The sequence below is a fragment of the Ischnura elegans genome, chromosome 9 (genome assembly GCF_921293095.1).
Source record: "Ischnura elegans chromosome 9, ioIscEleg1.1, whole genome shotgun sequence".
In the NCBI taxonomy this organism is placed as follows: Eukaryota; Metazoa; Arthropoda; class Insecta; order Odonata; family Coenagrionidae; genus Ischnura; species Ischnura elegans.
Genome location: NC_060254.1, coordinates 62,526,625 through 62,548,544, shown reverse-complemented (window position 1 = coordinate 62,548,544; position 21,920 = coordinate 62,526,625). Strand labels below are relative to the sequence as shown.

At 36.3% G+C, this 21,920-nt stretch overlaps 2 protein-coding genes across 7 annotated transcripts in view; one reads left to right on the top strand and one right to left on the bottom strand.

Annotated features, from left to right (window-relative positions):
* The window catches only part of LOC124165439 (alpha-2-macroglobulin-like protein 1), a 78,607-nt gene that overhangs the window by 2,535 nt on the left and 54,152 nt on the right, over positions 1-21,920 (bottom strand). For 4 of the 5 annotated variants that reach the window (XM_046542855.1, XM_046542857.1, XM_046542854.1 and 1 more), the window contains 8 exons: positions 21,047-21,326; positions 18,833-18,987; positions 17,437-17,661; positions 15,710-15,938; positions 10,878-11,050; positions 10,649-10,784; positions 9,388-9,552; positions 70-276 (listed from right to left, as the gene is read on the bottom strand). In XM_046542855.1, coding sequence (XP_046398811.1) covers positions 70-276; positions 9,388-9,552; positions 10,649-10,784; positions 10,878-11,050; positions 15,710-15,938; positions 17,437-17,661; positions 18,833-18,987; positions 21,047-21,326 — 1,570 coding nt within the window. The remainder of the gene's footprint in view (positions 1-69; positions 277-9,387; positions 9,553-10,648; positions 10,785-10,877; positions 11,051-15,709; positions 15,939-17,436; positions 17,662-18,832; positions 18,988-21,046; positions 21,327-21,920) is intronic. The other variant, XM_046542858.1, reaches the window with a different exon arrangement.
* The window catches only part of LOC124165441, an 81,619-nt gene that overhangs the window by 6,135 nt on the left and 53,564 nt on the right, over positions 1-21,920 (top strand). For both annotated transcript variants that reach the window (XR_006866230.1, XM_046542868.1), the window contains exon 3: positions 13,271-13,338. The gene's annotated coding sequence lies outside the window, so the exon portion shown is untranslated. The remainder of the gene's footprint in view (positions 1-13,270; positions 13,339-21,920) is intronic.

Sequence of the window (21,920 nt, the reverse complement as noted above, 5' to 3'; positions counted from 1 at the left end):
TTAATAATTCTGCAGTAGTTGTGGCTAGTTGCCTTGCCATCTATAAACCTTTGAGTACTTTTGACTGACCTTTATGAAGAGGCAAACATGTGCAGGTTCTTTTAACTGTAAAACTTATTTGTTTATTAAGTTTTCTAGCTCTTCTCCTTGGTGTTAAAATCATAAGAACCTTTGCATTTAGAAACTTTCGCACAGCAATCTTGTATGCATTTCTTGAGTCGCAGAACATTTTTGCAAAATTATCTGGCATCGTATCCATGCAATGAGGGCAGTCATCTGTAAAAATTAATTAGTCAATTTAGCATTGATATGAAATAATGGTTATTCTCAAAGCAGAACATAAAACAATGGCACAACATTTTCTTTGGACGACAATGATTGCTGCAGGAATATATTATACTATTACTAGAATGCCCACATTTGTAGGAAAATTTTCAGCTTACCATCAACTCTTTTTGCATGGTAATAATATGTTTAGTACAATTATAGCGTCAACAGTTTAATGTGTGTTGTGAAAACAAAGTAGTGTGCATTAAGTACCTCCTTATTAACTGGCTAAATGCCATTATTGAAAAAAATGACCTGTTGGTGGCCCCCAATGTAATTTGAAGCATTCCATTTGGTAGTTACTTTCATTTAAAAAAATGGCGGCAGCTTGAAGAAACCCACATTGAAATGGAAAAATAGGAAACTGAAAGAATTATTTCAGAATAAATTTGCTTCCGAATAATCATCTTTCTGACTCTCTACTATCAAAGAGAATTTAATCAATGCACCCCTTAAATATGGTTGATTTGTAACTTGTAATGTGTGTTGCATTTTTTTCTTTAGTACATTAATTTTTAAATCCTTCAAATTTAATAAAAAAGATTAAGACATTAAATTTGACAGTCAATTGACATTTCATTGGATATAACTAATTTAATATTATAATTATATTAAATCTAAATCATTCAAAGTTCTTCGATTTATTTTGTGACATAGTTAAACTGTATAGAACCTTTTAAACTGCTACATATTCAATTAATTGTTTAAGTCACTTTGTGAATACTACTCCACAGTCTGGACACTGTATTATAAACTTTGTACTAATTTAATTCAAAATATTGAATGAAAATTGGTGTGCAAAATAGCTTTGAAATCCATCATAACAGAATTCTCTATGGCTATCATGAAACATACTTTTACAAAATCTTCCCTCTACCTAATCTTCATAAAATCCATAGTGTAATATTCCTTTTCAAATTAGTGAATACTATTATTAATGATGAACTCCTATCAGATGCTGTGGACAAAATAATGCTTACTTCTCTCCTGTTCTAAGAGATTCCAATAGCTGTAGCAATGTAGATCTATTCTATACCTCAAAATCCACTCTCAAAAATTTGTTATTAGAACTGCATGAATAATATCCATGGTTTCATTGATGTTGAAAATATGAAAACTTGGGAGTGAGAAACTAGTGAGGTAAACTGTGAGACATGTCAATTAATTAAAAATATTATTGAAATGATTGTTTCAGAAGTAATTGTAGACAAATTTAAAATTTAATTTACTCATCTTTATCTGAGTATTTTTTGGCTTAAGTTTTTCTCTTTTCTTATAAGCTTTTCAAAGGGGCTAATTTCCCATAGAGAAAACATTATTGTTTTTATAGACATCATGGTGTGTTCCTCAATTGCATTGGGGTTATCCTCATAGTAAGAGGGCTCTTCTGGAATAGCTGGTAACCTGAGTGCCTCATCTTTTGTGGTTATTCAATTCAATTTGGCCAATTTACCTTGCTAGCTCAAGAGATAACTTGTGCATAGAATTTATGTATGTACTTAGATTCCATGGATATGATTCCTCATGAGAGAAATTATACCAATGCCTGTGCAAAATTCTTATTTGCATTAGATATCCAATCTTGGAGAGAGAGTATCAATGAGAGCTAAGTATATTCTACAGAATCGTGCTAGGTGGGTAAACATAGGATCCCTTTTAAAATAAGAAAGTTACTTTTTAGTACTTAACACTTCTTCTACCTGATAGTGCCTCCACAATTTATATGCTCTGCTTTCTTGTAAAATGAAGATTTTTTTTTATTTTGAACAAATTATTTGCTTTTGTAAGTAAAACTTGAATACATTGCAGTATACTCAAAGCAAAGTTCTGGCCAAACTGTTATTTTTTATTTCATTTGAGGTCAACCCAAGCAGCAATTAGCATTTTATGGATATCTGACAAATTTCCTAAGGACCCACCAAACAATGTAGCCGCAATGTCCAATTGTGAAAATGGAGGTCTCTATTTCAACATCTCTTAGATATCTTCACAGCATTTAATGATAAGATAATGGGTATGCTACAAGTAGGATATCTATGTAACGTTTTCAAAATATCCATTGTGTAATAACATCGTGTTTTGGATATATGTATCAACCTTATTTTGATATCCGATGGATGTTGTCTGTTGCTTGGGAAGGGTAATTGCCTTGGTGTCATAGGCTAGTCTTTACCCTTTTTCCAGAAGCAGTCTGAGGTGATTGGGGGCCCTCGGCTGGGGCTCGTATTGGGGCCCCCTTACCCTGGGGGACTCAGGGGTCCTCCTCCAGAAAAGTTTTATGAAATTGCATGCCCGGAAATCCGGAAATGGATTTTGATGCTATCCTAGCACTTAAAAGCCAGATAAAAGTTTTAAAAAAATATCAATTTCTTAAAAAAATATGATGAAAAGTGAAAACTTCACAGCTTATAAAATTTAATAATGCATGACGGGTCTATTATCTATTATTCAGTGTATGTTTTACTTGAAACTGCACTGAAATCTAAAAAAAAAACTATAAAATAACCTTTTCGAATAACCCTTTCAAAAAGCATCAAGTTCTCTTTTACCATCTGGCAACTTTATTTTATATTTTTATATAATCTTACTAAACAAAGGATGTGCTAAATGATGCAACCAATGAAAACATAGAATTTTAAAACTAAAATAAACTTTGGTCCAAGTACTCTTTAGTCTTTTTGTTAGACTTTTCATACAGGGCTTCACAATGGATACGAGCGTTGAGGGGGGCCCCCTAAGCTTGGGGCCCTTGGTGATCACCGATCAGCCAACCTGGCCAGACCACCCGTGCCTTTTTTGTTAGAGCAACAAAAGGGAGTGAGTTGAATATAAATGAATTAATGGAATACAGGCTCAGTAATTTAAAGGGCAAATAAGAATTAAACCTGGCAGTAAAGGGCAACTGTTGAAAATTTAAATCCGGCGGCTGAAGGTTAATGAGTTTCTCCAGAATTTAATTTTACTGTATTAAAGTAGATTTTGAATCTGTCTTATTGCTCTGGTTTGTATTTATGCATATTTGCTCTTGGGGTTGTTCACTAAGACCTGAAATCAAAATTCATGAGAAGAATTTGGGAGTGATTTGGTGTGTGGAAGGGAAAGATGATGGAAAAAAATCTCCCTCTTCTAACCTTTCTTTCAAGTTTGAAATAAAACACTCCAAAGTTGCTATTCACTTTCCATGAGTTGGTGGCATAACTCGAATTCTCGTTCATTTACTCTTTCTGGGAGCATCTTTCACTGCGGAAGGATGTTTCTTGCAAGAGTGCAACGACAAAGTGTGTGAGGCCCATGCAGAAGGCCAGCGAGCATCTGAAAATTGGTGACATGCTCAATGTGAGTTAATGACACCAGGCCTCAGTGGTGGAGTGGTAACGTTCCTGATTTCCTACCTAGAGGTCACAGACTCGAATCCCACCTTGGTGGAGTTACCACCATGCAGGGCATGGATGTATGTGATTGTCAAACAAGTTCATAGTAAGAGAGGACTATCTAGTCTTAAAAATTTGCTAGTAATAAAAACGACATTATTATTATTAGCTTATCTATGAAATGATCAAAGCCATCAATTTTTGATTGCTGTAAGCTGAAGTAGGCAATGGATCACTGAATGAAACAATTAGGGTCTATTCGTTTTGGAAACTTGACCGGCAATAAAATATAAATGATGAATGAGCCCTATGAGAACTGAAAACATCAGCCTAAGACCTTTTCTCCAGCCAGCATGTTGAGACATAGTTGTTACTGGTCAGCGAAATCAAGATAATCAGGGAAAAGTCACAGGGTTTGAAATGAGTCTGTATAAAGTCATGGAATCTCATGCCTGGTATGAGAGAAAAATAATATCATGACATGTGAAGATCATAAGAACCGCCACAGTGCCTGCTTGTGTCTTTCACCTAGAAAAGAGGAATTTGCCCTTGGAAATTTATTGGAAAGTTCTTTTTTTTTGACAGCAATAAAGTTGGCAATTAAAAATCGCTTTTTGTTCTTAGTATTCATTGTAAAGACTTTATGTTTGATATTGAAGTTTGACACCTTATTTTGACTTTTATTGGACTGAAATTAAGTTAACTGTTGAATTTTTTGTGTCTTTTCATAATGAAGGAATACTTTTAAAAAATAATTAAAACAAATTTTTAGAATTTTGTATTTTCATTGAGTGTGACTTTTCAAAAATTAATTCAATGATGAAAGGAAAATATGAAAAAGTGTAGAAGGTGAGGATTTTTGTCTGCCGTATATCAGGAAATTTGAATTGAGGAATCTGGTAACAATGATGTGAGACAATCTTTGCTGCTTCATTCAATGATATCTACTTCAGGCATGAAGGAATACCTGTTACTTATTGCTATTCCTATGAAATCTTATTTTTGATTGTTCTAGAAAAAAATATGTTGTAAAGATGTTCCTTTTTGTCATGTTAACTCCACCTATTTCACGTTTTAAAATCACCTATTTTCTGCTGGTATCTGTGTTGACCAAGGGGTAATTTTGACTCAGGCTGGTTGTGGTAAATCAGAAACTGAAGGCTAGGTTTTTTAAAGAAGTTAGTGGTATTAATTTTATTGATTAGTATCCTGGGATGTAGTGTAGGTCTTTAAAAATTAGATGCAAAATTTTTGGCCAATGTTTCGGCATATTTTTGTACCTCCTCCAGGGCTTTTTTGCAATGAATCTGATTTGATTATAAAAAGTTGAGGTAAAGAGAAAGAAAAAAAGCTGAATAAATAGTACTAGTAAATATTGCATCTTTTGCTGTTTACTCTTCGCTGATGCTAAAACAATTTTGCTATCAGGCCATGTCACATTGACTCACATCAATTATTCTTTAGAATTTGAAAAAACAGGTCTACTCAAGCTGAGTCCTCCTATGTATCTTAAACAAAGTAAGGACCACAGGCACAGAGAATGCAAGCTTATGATAATAAATTCATAAGTACAGGGTCTATTTGCTCCTAGGTAGTTTGAGAGATTAGGCTGTTATTGAGGAAAAAAAACTTTTTGTCATCCTTTTCAGAGGCGTTTGTTATTAGCCTGGAACTTTATGCAATGTGCTGTAAAAATATGTATGTAGTTGTTGCATACCTCTTTAGGATACATGTATACCACTGGTCATGATGCACAGTTTTCTTTTCTTTCTGGTGACTCTCCAGTCTCCACCAATTTTATCGATCACAGAAAGGTTTGGATTGTTTAAATATGGCTTGATAATGCATTTTCTTGGGCTTGTGAGACTAAAATTGGGCAAATAAATACTTTGTCTCTGATACATCCCAGATAGCACAAAGTAAGAGAGTTTACCGTTTCTTATGGTTTTCTTACGGAAAAAATTGATAAGCAGCTTATCGTAAGCTAAGGGACTTCTATAAGGCAAGGGTAAGATGTTTGGGAAGATTAGGTAAGGAATGCCGTCAAATATCCTCAGGCAACGTAAGTCGCTTCTGTTGGAGTGCCAAAGGCGGCTGAACAGCGTACTAAACATGCTACGCGGCTCATCTCGACATGAATTTAAAGGCTATCGGTGAAATTAAGCGAGTTTTTATAAGGGCTTAACAACTGATAACAGATTTTTCCGTAAATAGAAATAAATTAATAACTGCAAGCGACCGGCTAGTAAAGATATAAAGCATAATACAAGTTCTCTATCCATGCGGCGGAAGGAAAAAAAATATCATTGGGGTGAACCGAACGTGCGACCCAAGTATCCGAAGTCCTGTACACTAATCATTACACCACGGCTGCTGTTAAAAATATGAGGCGTAGTTACCAATTAAATATCCAATTATGTAAAAAAACTTGTTTGGCATGTGCATGAAAAACTGAAATTATTCAAGGTCCGTACATTTTAACATTTATGAATTTTAAATTATGGCTTGATAACCCGATGACTACAATACGTACATTAGATGTTCCTTCCGGCATTTTTATATTATTCTACGTCGCTATTCTTGTGAAATTGTGTGTTTTTCTTACGACCTTCGTTTCGCCATCAGTTCATAAATGTGAATGATTTTCAAATTATGGCGGTATGATGTTATTTCTCCTCATAATTTAGAAGCGCCAATAATAAAAACTTTATTTTAATACATAAAGGCCTTAATAAACACTCTGAAACGATGGGATAATAACAGCATCTACAGAAGTGCTGAAAGTTTGGCATCCATTTTGCCATTGCTCTGGATGTTTGTCGGCCTGGCCGTAAGAAACCCATAACAAGCTTACTTGAGAAGCGACTTCCTTATTTCTTCCTTTCACCGTATCTCAATGACTTATGATGTGCTAGCTGGGATACCATGTACATTTTAATTTTTCAACGTATTTTCTTATATGCCTCATGCCATCGTGTAAGATTTGCACCTTGTTTTTTGGGCAATGGATTTTGGAAAGTAATAATTTTGAAAAATATATGCACAATAAAATGTGTAACATTAACGTGACAATAGGGTGGTTTCCTATTATTTTTTAATTGCCTAAATCGAAAGATTATTACTTCTGGGGTACGCATTTCACGCTCGTAGATTTTCCAATGACAATATCTATTTTTCGTGATTAAACGAAAAGTGAAAATTTTCAAGTGCGGGAAAACACGACGGCTAAGTAGGAATGATGGGAAAACTCTTGTGTGACGTCGTTCTGCTTCCCGCTGCCACCCTGTGAGGTGACCCTGAGGCAAGGCTTGAGCGCTGATACGACGCAGGCTGCTAGCAGGTAGCAGAGTAACCTGCTAGCAGGTAGCGCTTGGCTTAAAAATGGATTATTGCTACCTTATCAAATGAAGGAAACTTTCCGACCTAAGACAATTTTAATAAGTGATTATTAAGAGATGTTTCCCTGAGCTCTGTGACTCATGCATGCATTGGTAATCTCAGACGATGTAAAACTCCTATCCTCTCGTGTAGAAACTAGGTTCCTGTGATGTCACGTGGAGTGGAATTGCATGGGCGCCAATCTGGCCTTTTTCAAATGAGGTTAAAATTGACTATTGCCATTCGTCTAAACTGGGATTTCTAAAACCAAATAATTTGTATATTATGAAAACCCTAATGGTGGGTAACGAATCGCAATCAATGTCTTTCGTTTTCTTTGAAGAAGGAAACTACCCTATTGAGCCCTCCTCTGGGACAGGCAGGGAAAGGTTACAGAGTCAAAGTAACTGTTAGGCTGGAGCTTATTGATTGCATTGCCATTATGTTCCTTCCTATGGATACTATTAAAAATTTAAATATGTGGGTGACCCACACACTTCCGTGTTTGCTTTATGCTAATTCTCTATGCTAAAAACCATTTGCTTTAAATAAATACTTTGGTGACTCATTTGAAAATCATTTAGCAAGCTTAGCTTAGTTTACGAGATGTTGTTCGTGGTTATCTCGGACCATAATGACCAATATTTGGTGAATTTTTGCAGCTAACATTATTTTTACATTTTTCACCCACCATTTGATGTAACACTTAAATGTATACAGTGGAAGCTAGATTTAATGGGTGCTCATAATCCTCAGAAAATCATTTGGTATATCTGGTGTGTATTATATCGGGAGGTGAAGATGAAGCCCTTCAATTCTGATTATTAACTTTGCAAAGAAAATAATGCAAATAATTATTCGTGCTTCTTTCCAAAAACCATGCTTCCATGGCTCCATGTTGATCTGTGTGTAGTGACGTGTTCAGGAATTTGGGATTGTTCAGATGCATCAAATCGCTGTGCTACAACTGAAACCATATTCCATACCCAGCGTCAAACAATAGGGTGGTTTCCTATTATTTTTTTATTGCCTAAATCGAAAGATTATTACTCCTGGAGTACGTATTTCACGCTTTTAGATTTTTAAATGACGATATCTATTTTTCGCGATTAAATGAAAAGTGAAAATTTTCAAGCATGTGAAAACGCGACAGCTAAGTATGAATGCTGGGATAAGCCCATGTGACGTCATTCTGGTTCCCGCTGCCGCAAGTGAGGTGACCTTGGGGCGAGGCTCTGAGCGCTGATACGACGCAGGATGCTAGCAGGTAGCAGAGTACCCTGCTAGCTGGTAGCGCTTGGCTTAAATAAGGATTATTAATACCTTATCAAACGAAGAAACTAGGTCCCTGTGACGTCACATGGAGTGACATCACATGGGCGCCAATCTGGCCTTTTTCAAATGAGGATAAAATTGACCATTGCCATTCGTCTAAACCGGTATTTCTAAAACCAAATAATTTGTATATTATGAATACACTAATGGTGGGTAACGAATCGCAATCAATGCCTTTCGTTTTCTTTGATGAAGGAAACTACCCTATTGCATTGCACGAAGTTACACGAGGGGCAGTGATAGTTGGACATGGTTCTGTAAGCATACAGCCTAATTAAATGCAATCCACGACATTGGGAAATAATTAACATAGAACCTCACCACACAGCCTCGGTGAGCTCTTGACACTGTCCCCAATCTACGAAGGGTGGCACAGACTGAATCTTCCTCACACAGCAAGCCAAGTTTGCCGTAACATTGCAGATCATTAATAAGCTCTGTGCCTGCTATGCGGGTTGTCATTCAGTTGAGTTCTGCTTAGCGATTTTATCGTTGCTGGTACGTGTGTTGTATTCGTGATGCTTAGACGTTTATTGACTGGAAAAATAAATATTGTGTACCTCATGTTATAGTTATTATTCCCGCTGTCGCTGTTAAAATGAATGTCCCCCCCACCCCGATTACTTTCTAGTTAAATAGTTATGAACTAATCGGAAGAGATTTACTTTGTATTAACAAGTGCATAGCGTGGGAGGGACTTCTCGACCTAGCTATATCCATAGTGTGTCAAGTGTTTATCATAGGCCTTGTGACAGTACACTGCCAATCAATCAATATAATGCAATTCTTGCTAAATCCCGTAGTCATTAAAACGAGCTTCCACTGTAATTATCTTTGCGTAGATAGGATAGCTAAATGTTGTATATTAATCATATAATGTAAATACTCAAGGAAATGCATTGGATGTGTGGTGAAAGCACATCGTGTGAGTGTTGTATTAAATAACATGCTCTCAGTATATTATTAAGCCTAGTACCTCTATCTTCATGGTGCCTACTACTGTCAGCTTGAGGAGAGGTGTAGATGGGAGAAGGTCCTTCTATTCCATCTGGGAATTCCAAATCGTGATCAACATTTACAAATGATGGATTCAGACCCTCTGGTATATCACTGTTGTTAACCTTTAACACCCCTTTGCTTCCTAAGAAATGGAATGGGGATTACTTATGGTAAAAAAATAAACATTCAACTTGCTACATATTGACTAAAATGCATGCTCTCATATACTTACATGCATATGCTTTTTCTGGTTCGACCTCGAAGAAGCCACCCTGAACAATACTTCTAAATTGCACTTTGTTTGTTTATTAAGTTTGATACAGTTTTGAAGAGAGCCTACGATTTTCTTTCAGACTTAGTTCATGCCTTCATTGCAAGAGTATCTCTGTGCAAATACCCATTATTTGTTCGTATCAAATAGACTTTTATTGCACTTGATAAGTTTTTCACTGTAAAATTCTCATGCCAGACATGCAATTCATAAGTAAGACATTCAAAATCTACAATTGCAGTGCATCAGGATCATGCCGTGCCATTATTGAAAAAAGACGATGCCAGTCGTTGATGGAAAAAGTAACTATGATCCTTTTGTTCAGAGGTGAAGAGATTATTGACTGGAATTTTTATTTCAATTTAATAATTTTGTCTTGAGTAATAACTGGCCTGGGGATGAATTATTGTCATCCAAGACGATTAATTTGCTATACTTTCAAGATTTGTGAGAATATACTCCCATGACACTCAGCCAAAATTGATCATACAATATACAGTCAGATAAGGGAGAGAAAATGTACATAATTTTCCTTGATACATAATTAAAGTGATGTAGCCATAGACATAGCCAGGGAGGAACAGGTGGGTAACCTGTCTGCACCTTACAAAATGTCTATGAATGTCATTATATGTCTGTTGGATTGGGCAAATAATGATTTTAGGTGGTTGTCCTTCCCCCTTTTCCTTCATATAATGGCCTAGTCTAAATCCTGGCTATGTCCATGAATTTATGTGTAATCGTTGTTTGGATTCAATGAATGTTTTAATGACTTTTATTAAAAGCAAATCTTCATCCACAGTTAAGCATTACAATAATTATTCTGGACAGATGGAAAGCGCAACTATTATTGACATATTTTCATCATTCAATTCATTTAATGCAGTTAGAGATAAAATCATGCGAATAGCAAAAAATTCTCAGGCAGCTACAGTAGCATTCAGCTGTTTGTCATCCTCAGATATACCTTCCTTGGCTTGATCATCACTAGCAAGAAGTTCAGCTGGAACTTTTATCACTTCATCTACCCTCTCAACCTCAGCTATTGCAACCAAAGGAACAGGGAGTTTCTCCGTAGCACATTCAGTTCGGAAAACATAATCCTGGAAAAAATATATAAGTATGTTTTAATTTGATGAAAGAATTAGTATAACGTGTAGATGTTAAAAGTTTTCTTATAATAACTATGTACTTACTGTGGAAATGGATAATTCTTGCTGATAATAGTCATACACTTTGACAGTAGCTGGTTTGGCATTTTCTACTTGTGTGTCTTGTTGAACCAAGAAATCAATACAAACTCTTGTGGAAGATAGCTGATCGAAGTACAAATTTATTTGGTTATTATTTTCTTCCCAGCGTTTCAAATCTGAAAAGCAAATGATTTAATGAAAGGAAAACAATGAAGCAAAAATGAAACGATTTGATTTGAGAATTCAGTTATCAAATCTTAACTAATAATTTTCAGATGACAATGCAGATACACTGGGGATTAATAATAATAATAATATTTATTTATCACTGTTGGCAAAATACAATGCATGGCTGCGTCAAGATTTGCATACAAAAAAAGATGTAATATAAAAGTACAAAAGACATTAGGAGATGCATATACCATATGTATATATATGTATACAATAAAAATACAAAAAAGGGAAAACCATACAAAAACACATTTCAATATCATATGTCTTTATGAGAGTCTTCAAGGTATTCAGAGACACTGTAACAGCACTTTCTGATTAGGAGATTTTTAACCCTCCATTGAAACACAGCAGGTGAAGAGACGGATTTAATTTCCTCAGGGATGTGATTAAAAATTGCAGAGGCAGAGTGGTAGGGGCCTTTCAGGCAGAGAGAACTTGAGTATTGCTGAGTGCGTATATTATTTCTAGAGCGGGTAGAGTAATTGTGGCAAGAGGCATTTGCAGGAAATTTGTCCCGGTTGGAGTGTATGAAGCAGGGAGGAGATGAGATTGCAACTTGGAGTGGTTTATTACCATTATAGGAGCCCTGAAACATGATGCCGAACCAGGAATTTTGGAACCCTGTACAGTTGTTGCATAAGTAACCCCATATGTTTCAGTTAACCCAGTCTGAGATCTGAGTCCACCTTGGAAGAAGATAGCTTGTCGGTGTAACTGGTAGTGTACATGACTGGCAATCAGGGAATCTGGGTTCAAATCCCTGCTAAACCAAATAATTTTCATGGCAAAATTTCAACGTTGGTATGAAAGAGGGTGTGTGAGGGTTACTAATCTCAAGTATTTATTAGCTGAGACTGAATTGATGGCCTATATAGACAGTGAAACCAAGGAATTGAATTGAATTTAATACTCCAAGCTTGAATGTACACTTTTTTTTTTTAACAGGACAACACAAATGGAGCTTTAGGTAGCTCCAATGGTTAATGAACCAGCATGGGAGCTACCATCTTAAAAAATTAATTTCACGGCAGACCAGAAACAAAAAGAAAGTATATATAATTTTTTTGAAACATTATCACTATGAAACATGTATGTGATACAATAAGCAAGAATAAAGTATAATATGTGGACAGAACAAAAATTAATTTCTTTTTTTCCTCCTTTCACAAAAATATAAAAATAATTGGAACACAAACACACGACGTTGATGCAGTGGTGGCCAGGGGGTTGAAATGATTGCCAAAAACACTCAGAAAAATTTTTTCTTGACCTGGAACAGAACCACATACCTCAGTGGCTCTGAGCATCTGCCCTAACATGCTATGTCAAACTCAGGCATTCAAATCTTGCAACTCAAGCCTTAAATTTGTAGTGTTCTCTTACAGGTTTGTAGCTGGTGTCTTAAAAACTCCCATCACATGTCTTTTGAGGTGGTTTGAAGGGTTGTATGTAATTCAAACAGTGTTGATACCAATGAGAATTTATGGACTTTTGCATGGTCATGTATCACATGCTCGAAATCCTTTATCATTGTAGTATCCCAGGCGGTATGATTGTTGTTATCATTGGTGTGGTTCCACTTTAATTCTTACTTACAATAGGGCCTAGTAGTCATAAGGCCATTTTACACAGGGCACATACTTGCACAATCTCACGTGTGTACAAAGGCGCAGTTAAAATTGTGTCGTGTAAAGAATTGCTGGAACACATGCGAGAATGCGTGGACGTGAGATGGCAATATAGCCCTTGTTCTAATTTCGTTCATGCATTCGTGCAATTTCATGCCATTTTAGAAATTAATGCTGTTCTAACCTGCGCAATTCCATGCCCCGTGTAAAACGGTCTATAGACCAATTTATGTACTTATTTCTCTTTGTAATGTTTGCATTGCAATCTTCATTTTTATATCAACATTTCCTTGTCATTCTGGAGGGAAAAAAGCTTCCCATTGTACTATAACAACAAAACTTTTGAATCTTGTGGAAATATCATTTGATTCAGTCAAGAATGGTTTAAAAAAATTCTAAGATTAATCCTGGAAATTTGCGCTCACTATCATCCTCAGCCAATGAGCAAGGCCAAGTAATCTGTGAAGCAAGCTTTACGAGAAGATGTGCAATGTTTATTGCACTGTTAATCCAAATATATTTTTATTATTTCAGGGGCCATTCTCTGTGAAGGAGCCTAACCAGAGCTGGGGCTAGTTCTTCTCCAAAAATTTGTTCAATTGGTAAGTGAGCTTGATATCTCTTTATATCTGTATAGTTATTATGTGATACTAGATGCTATAAGGGTCTCTATCTTGGCTTTCAAGTTGCTATATAAGGAGACTATACTCAGTAGAAATGAAACTTATTATAGGCATTTCAACTGCATGTCTGAGTCACACTGCTTGATTCAGAGATGGGTGAAAATGTAGTTAAGACTTCTTAAGTATTGATCAGAGGATAATCCTATGATTCCAAGTGTAGAAAGTTATCGTTTACATGCCTGCTCAAGTTGAAATTAATGAATTTTGAAAATATTGAGCAAATAATCCCTTTCAATCAAATTTCCATCATCTCTCATCTTTCTTGAAGGCTCTTGGATTGTCCTAATGGTAAACGAGCAGCCGTTTAATTTTCAAATCGCCACTTGCATTTGCACAAAACAACAATGTGAGATGGTCTTTCGTTGGCTTGTGGCCCGGCAATTTCTCATCTGCTGTAATATAAGTTCGTCTTGGCACGTTCTTCCGAAAGAGACCCGTCTCATCACAATTAAAAACCTACTGAGACAGATAACCCTCAGAATTCACAAAGTTCTTGAATATGCCAATGAAGTTCTCAATTGCCTTAATGCCTGAGCTTGCTGCTTCTCCATGCCTCATAACGCTGTGGATACCGGTTCTTTTCTTAAACTTTTCGAACCACACATGGCTTGCCTAGAATACTTGTTCTTCATCCGTTGATGATCCTGGTGTCTTCTTAATGAAGTCTGCAAAAAGTAATTGCACCTTCTCACATACTATGTTTTCTCTGCATTTCTCCAGGGTTTTCTTCCGCGTCAGGTTGTTGGTTGATTGACAACAGTTTCGCTGGCTGTCCTGCCAGCGTCTTCAGGTCGAAGGGTCGCGGGGTCGACCTTCGACCTGAAGACGCTGGCAGGACAGCCAGCGAAACTGTTGTCAATCAACCAACAACCTGACGCGGAAGAAAACCCTGGAGAAATGCAGAGATCAGACCATCGCCGCGGAAACCTACGCTCTAATACTATGTTTTCGTTAATAGTTTCGCACTGCAGTTGCTTCTCTTTGATCCATATGAGAAGCAATCTTTCAGCATTGTCGAGAATACTTGGCCTTTGCATAGAAATTCTTGTGACACCCTTTGAAGCATCAATCTCATTAATCTTATCCTTGTTTTTGAGGATAGTGCAAATCGTAGATGTAGACTGATTTTGTGTGTGTGTGTGCTTGGTCAGCCACACTCACACCTCGATCCCACTTCTCAATGATTTGACATTTGACTTCTACTGTGAATTTTTTTCTTGCACCTTTCTTCCTCTGGTATTTTCTTTGGGGATAAACGTGTAAGGCCTCAGGTACGATACGAGCGGCGGGCGGCGAGTGGCAAGCGGCGAGCTGCAACCTGAGCGGCACGTGAGCGGCAGCGGTGGCTACAATACGAGCGGCAATTTTCTAACCGCTCAGGTTTCTCACATTTTCTAACTTCAGTCTTCCTTTGTTTGGCCGTATTCTCACTCCTTTGATGTTTCTCCGCTTACATTTTCAACTACTCTAAAGGATGAATCTACTGAGCGGCGAGCGGCAGTGGAAAAGAAATCGGTCTGGACTTGGAACCATGAGCGGCACTGGGCGGCGCCGCTCACTGTCACTCGCCGCTCAAATATATTGTACCCACCCTCAATGGATTTACACGCAACTAAATGAGGCCCGATTTCAGAGCGGCGCCGCTCACGCCGCTTGCCGCTCGTATCGTACCCGGGGCCTAAGAATATTTAAAAGTTTGCACTAAAAAATACACAATAATTTGACTGAATACAACTTTTGCAAGTGACCGTGAGATGCTAGCTGAACAAGCCCTAAACATAGACTAATAGCCAAGATGCAGGCAGGAACCTCCTTGTGACACCATGATGTCAATCCTCGTCAATTGTCCTCGTCAATCGTTCTGAGAAACATCGCTTGTTAAGGGAGTCACTTTGTTGGAGTTTGTTTGGCTCGTTATGCGAATCCCTCGTTATGCAAGGTGCTCTTTAAGCGAGGTTTGACTGTACACGTATGATACTTTTATTATTTCTAATTTTAGATTTCTGGTCTTCTAGTGTGGTTTTATTTACACACTTTTTGAAGTATAAATGAGGACAAGCACAGGATCCACTTTTTTGTGAGAGAAGTGATCTCTATTATGAATTTTATGCAGTTAGTTTTAGATTGTATGGATGTATTCTTTTTTCAGCTGAAGTTTTTCTAAAGTTAAATGGACAATGAAAGTAGGACATAATGCACTAAAAATAGGCATAGGGTTTGTGAAAATTTACTTCCTCTGCAGTGCTTATGAGTTATGACTCAAACTGTAAGCCTGAATGTTTATACTTACTAAGTGATGGGTCATCCTTAAGTTTATTCAGTGTCTCTTTAATAGGAGCAAAACCAGAAACCATATCCATTTCCATTACTGCCATGTTAGAACTTTGGTCTGTCAATTTGTACCGAGTACAGACTTCTATTGATTGAATGGTACAGTCATCTTTTTGAGGTTTGGTTTTTACTTCCAAGTCAAAGGCATCACTGCCAGTAGGCGTTTTCACATTGTACTTCAATGCTACCTGGAAATAATAAAAAAATAAAATAATTACAGAGAGTGAAAGAAGGAATGCTGACATGTTGCCTTTCTTTCAGCAGTTTGACATGTATGGCCTCCTAAAGTTAACCATTGAGTATCAAGTGAGTAATAGTAGAACTAATATTTATGCATCTGCAACAGTTCCAAATTGTAAAATTGAACTCTTTTTTGCTTGCAGTCTCAGCATTGTGTTGAGATGAGTTTTTATTTTGAAGACAAGCATATGGATAGGAAATGAATGTGAAGGGTGAGCTCAATGAGTGTGTCAAAATTTTATTATTTACCAAATGATATATACCCGAATATATGAGGTATGGTATTTGGAGGAGGCATCCAAAATCTGAGGTCATTTGCACCATGAGGGAAGGGTATGGAAGGAAGGGTGGAGAGTAGCCTGGCGTCAGCATTAATGTGCTCTTAATGAAAGGCACCAAGGGGACCACGCATTAATGTCTCATCTGACAGATGGAGTGTTGCGCTTGCAGTGCCCTCCGCACAATATTCAAGTAGGGATTGGGCAGTCTCTGAAAATTCTCTGCCATGTGCCGGTATTTGAATATGAGCCCACAGGGTAGGAAAGCCAACACTTTAGCCACTACACCAGCCTGATCCCCTAATATATGAATCTATCATGACTCCATTCCACGACATGAACTCGCAAACCATTGAATTGACTTCAACACATTTTCTTTTCTTGGTTTTCTAATTATATGTATTTGTATTTTCAATAATTGAGACTTTTTTCATGAACTAAATGATAGGCAAGCTGGATGTGTGGAGGAGAGTTCTACTTCTCACTCGTACATGGATATGAGTTCATCAAATGGATGTCCTTTGACTTTCCTAATCAGTAAATAGGATTTAGCATAGCAACTGATATAGAAAGCTTTGAATTACTCAAGGGAAGAAGTTATATGGTGCTTTTTACTTTTGCCAAAGGTTGAGCAAATCACAAAATCAGTTCCTTGGTGGTGTAGTCACAGGCATTGAAAAGGAACAATTTTGTATGAAGAAAAATTGATTTAAAAAGTATCTGCTATCAAGGATAGATAATATTTGCTCTGAACAACATCATTTCATCCTATTTTCATTAAAACAGTGTAAAAAATGATTACTTTCTGACTTTCACCCTGAATTAGGCTAAAAAAAACTCATTCACTCCGAATTTCCTTTTGAAATCCTCTTTCAAAATTGTTGTTCAATTCGGCACGGATTAAAGACTTTCTATTGAGATAAAATTTCATACTTGAGTTTATATGATCAAAAAGAGAAAATAAGGAGGGGAGAGCCAAAATTTTCGTGAAAAAAAGTTTTTTTACCCAAAAAGGGACACCTTAGTGTCCGTGCAGGCATGGAAAAAGCTCCACTCAATGCTTGGCATGCACGTTAGGACGCATGAATACTCTAGATTTGGAATTAAATCCAGCTCTTGAAGTGCATTAAAATCTGGAGGCTAAAGATTAAAAAAGTTATGTACTCACCTGTACAACTACACAACCTTCACCAGCAATGGTAACATCCACTCCTGTTGGAAGAACTGGTATTTCACTTCGATGTAACAATAAGCGGTTTACATCATCAATAGAAAATGAAGTAGCATAATCAATTGCTTTAACTGACACATCAAGACTGGTGTTTTTCCCATTTCCATTATTCATGAATATTGTAGCATATTTTGAGAGAGCTTCCAAAGCTACAACTGTGTCCTGACGGTTAAAAAAAAAAAATGATTTCATTAGCATCGTGATATAGCCTACATGTGTGTACTATAAATAACCTTATTAAGCTAAAAATAGACTAAAAGTTGTAACGTTTTATTTAATTTCCACTTCTCTTACTTAACAAATGATTTTTATAACACTTTATAAAGAAATTTTACAATTTAAAACTCGTGAGCATAAACAACATCAACAAGCCGCCATGACTATTACAATCCCATTTGTACTATCCGTACTACCACTCACTGAACCACTGCCATGAACTGCACCAGTGGGGATCTTGAGTTCTGCCGTATCCCTTTTCCTCCGGTCTCTTTCTCTCTCGTAGGCACCTGCTTTTTCTCTGCGTCCTCTTCTTCTTTCTGCCGATCTTGAATTCTGTCGTATTTCTTCCTCCGGTCTCTCAATACACCACTACTTTAATTTATCTCCCAATCTTTTACAACACGTCTATCTCTTCCTTCTCTCCATACACGACTCCCCGTTTTCCTTTTTGCGTCCCTCACTACCATTATTGCCTCCCATTATTGCTTCCTCACTACTATTGTTAATTTTAATTCATTTAAATAAACAACATGGCAGCTTGTTTACAAAGTATATCAGAAGTATAATTGTGGTCGGTGATATTTAGCCCTTCATGAGCACAACTGCAGTGTATGGGTATGCGTATGCAGAATTGCACAACAGTATAGTATTGATCTAATTACCTCGCTGTGAGCCATTTCAACAAATTGAAGTTATGTTCCAGATTATGGTTGTGTGAAAATACCACTTTCATGTTATAAAAGTGAGCCATTTGCGTGGTACATTTACAATGATATATGTCAATTACTAAGGGCATAAGTATCTCTTTGGACATTTCAATTTTTTTCATTCAACAGTGTTAATTTTAATGAATTCCCCTGCCTGGCAGAGTGATTATTGCTATCCCATGATATCATTTTGATTTATTTTATGAACCATAAATACTCAGAGTTTCCGAAATAGACTTTTGATCCTTTATGAAGTACGAAGTAAAAATTCATTTTATGTGATATGGCCCTCATTTTCATTTCATCAAAAAAATTATATTTCAAAATGCATGACTTTTTTCCTCAATATCTTTTTGAAGAGTATGTACTAAGTATTAATACAAATTCTTTTGCTGTACATATATTACCTGGGTTGATACAAATCCTCCACGAGCATTTCTTTGCTGTGAAATCCATCTTACTGCCTTGAAAGCATGTATGAGGTTATCTGTTCCACCAAGTTTTACCAAAGACAACACAGCATAAGCTGTTATTTCAATATCCATTCCCTTGGACTTGGCTCCTGAAAAAAATGGAGCCATGGATAAAGACACAAACAAAAACTTGAACGTGCATGACCCTTGAAGATATCAGTTATGATTAACAGTATTAAATATGGTAATGTCATCTCAGTACATAATTTCACATATTCCTTTCCTTTTGCTTCTTTTGATGAGGTTATGCTAAAATAAAGAAAACTAGTTTTAAAAGCATATTTTTGATGTCACTTCATTAGAACCTGTACATGCATGCGACTTCAAAGAAACAATCAAAAATGTTGCGTAAAGTAACATTATCTGCTCGACGTATCACTCCTTCTACTGGGAGCGTTTTCAAGGGAATGGGAGCAATTCATTGTTGACCTGATTTGGGTTAACGAAACCTATATAAGCTCGGAACGAGAACGGTTTCCCTCCCATTCTCTTGAAAATGCTCTCAGTAGGAGAAGTGAACTGTCAAGCAGATAATGTTACCTACGCAGCATTCCCCTAAAGCAACCACCAACATTAATATAAGAAGCTGTGTAAATCTTCATACAAAAACAATGAAAAAACTTTCAAAAGAACAATGAAAAAAACTCTTGAAAAAGAATGATGGAGATGGGCTGAATATTAGAGCATTGATGGTAGAAATTCAAGTCTATGAATATCTAACATATTTTAGCCTTCTTCATTTCAATTTGTAAACCAATCTAACTGTTAAATGATATTTTTATAAATTATTTCCATTACTGGAGTAATCAGGCAAAACATGAACAGAAATTTTAAACTGACAAGATTTTATTGGTAGTGTAAAGTGATGTACTGAATTTAACTTGCTTGTCTTAGGCAATTGCAAAGAACAAATGTACCCAGCCAGCACAGGCTGTCAGCTGTCTAATAATCTCAGGATAGTATCCAGTGATACAAGGATACACACTGGTAATGTGGGGTTAATATCCCATAGGGAGGATTCCAGTGGGGATCCAACTCTAGTGCACTGAGGATCAGTGGTGTAGCAAGAGCGGAGTCCGGACCCCTCTATTCCTCGAAATATAAAAACAAAATATTGAAAAATCATGAATTTACTGAAGTTTTCATTGAAAAATGAATTTTTTTCAATCGTGTAAAGTGTTAAAATTAGTTTAAAACTCTCTACTCAGTGTCCTGTTCTTCAAAAATTTTCCCCCTGGTTTTGGGCCTCCCCACCCGAGCAAAATTCCTGGCTACACCACTGCTGGGGATAGTGTGAAAATTGCAGTGTTGACCGCTTCCTTGTACCGTTCTTATTTATGATGAGAATAAAGTTTTTCAATTACATTTAACCCTAATACGGGCAAGGTGAGTCTCTTGGACTCATTGCATCACATTTTTGAGAATTTTATTATAAATTTTTTACTTCCTCTAATTGTATATTTCCTATAAATTAGAGTAATTCAAACTTCTTTCGGAATTAAAATAACTTAGAAATATTTTTTTTTCCCTGAATTCCCACATATCCGGGCAAGGTGAGTCTTTTTGCACGAAATGTAAAAAGTAATGTGCATTTTACAAATATTTGGTTTGAATTGTCAAAATAATGTAAAATTATCACTATGTACATGTAACGATAAATATTTGGTGTTTTATGTAGTGAAAACAGAAAGAATTAGTCAAAAGGGTCCACTGTTCTCGCTGTTTGACTATGTATGAAATTAATAAGTAATTTAAAACTTTTGTTATACAAAAAATAATCAATTTTATGTTAAATGATTCTATAGTGCACAATATGTACAAATTGATGTGAAAAGTAATATTTTTCACTGCTTAATAGTTTAAATTAAAAGTATAAGTTGAAAGAGTCCATTGGACTCACCTTGCCCGATTACGTCAGAAAAATATGTTGCCCGTATTAGGGTTAAAGTCACTTTCTACCAAAGCTTTGTTGTGATCCATCTCTAAAATTCATGTCACGTGAAAACTGGAATTGGTTACTTAGTTGTTTTTTTTTAGTTTCCATTTGCAATTGATTTTATCATTATCTAGCGAGTTATTTTTTATATCCCAAATTCTCAGTAAACTTAACAGAAAAAAATGCTTATTAAGGTACATATGTATAGTTACCTGGCTTGCTCCACCACATCATTTCCTTGTCATGAGTTGCCTTATCCAGCAAAAGTTTCAATGAATTTTGAGCTGCTTCTGTCTGGTTTGGGCCAGCCAGTGAAAGTGCATATGTTGTCAAAGCAAGGGTATATATATCTGGAGGTTCTTGTTCATCAGGAGCCAAGCAGTACAGGGCATTTGACAAAACTGAATCAGACATTTCAATGCCACTTTCTAACAGTGCTGTTGTTATATAGGCAGTAAAAGCAGCAGATGAAGATTCTCCTGAAAGGCCACCCTAAGAATATATAGAAATTATTTGTAAATGAGCGCATTTAAGTAAGTCATGTTCATAATAGCATGCATGTAATGTCAGTTCTAGGATTAACTGTAACCAATACTTTAGTGCTTCCGTGACTGGAGACTCTAAAGTACAACCTCAGCAGGAGAGATTATCTCCCCCTTTGTATAAAATTTGGAAACTTAACTTTCAAAATAGGGAGCTTACATCTAATAGTAATTTAAAAGTTAGGATTCAAGTGGTAGCTGTTGGCAAAAAAATAATTATGCCTGTTTCAAAAAGATAAGAGTAAGCATATCAAGTAAGACATTTTCTAAACTTTGGTGAATATTGATAGACCACGGAAGTGCCTTTGATGAGTCTATCTTTTCATCATAAGGAGTAAAAAAGTGCCTGCTCATCATGGACCATATGAATTGCTGACTGCAGAAAGGCATAATGTCCAAGTTGGACGATTTTTCTTTTCTTTTTCTTTAAATTGTTGTTAGGTGCAAGACTCAACATTTCCAACTAAAACGAAGCATGTCATGATAATAAAATCGAGCTAACATGTTTCCTTTCAGTAGGAAATGTTGAGCCTTGCACCTAGCA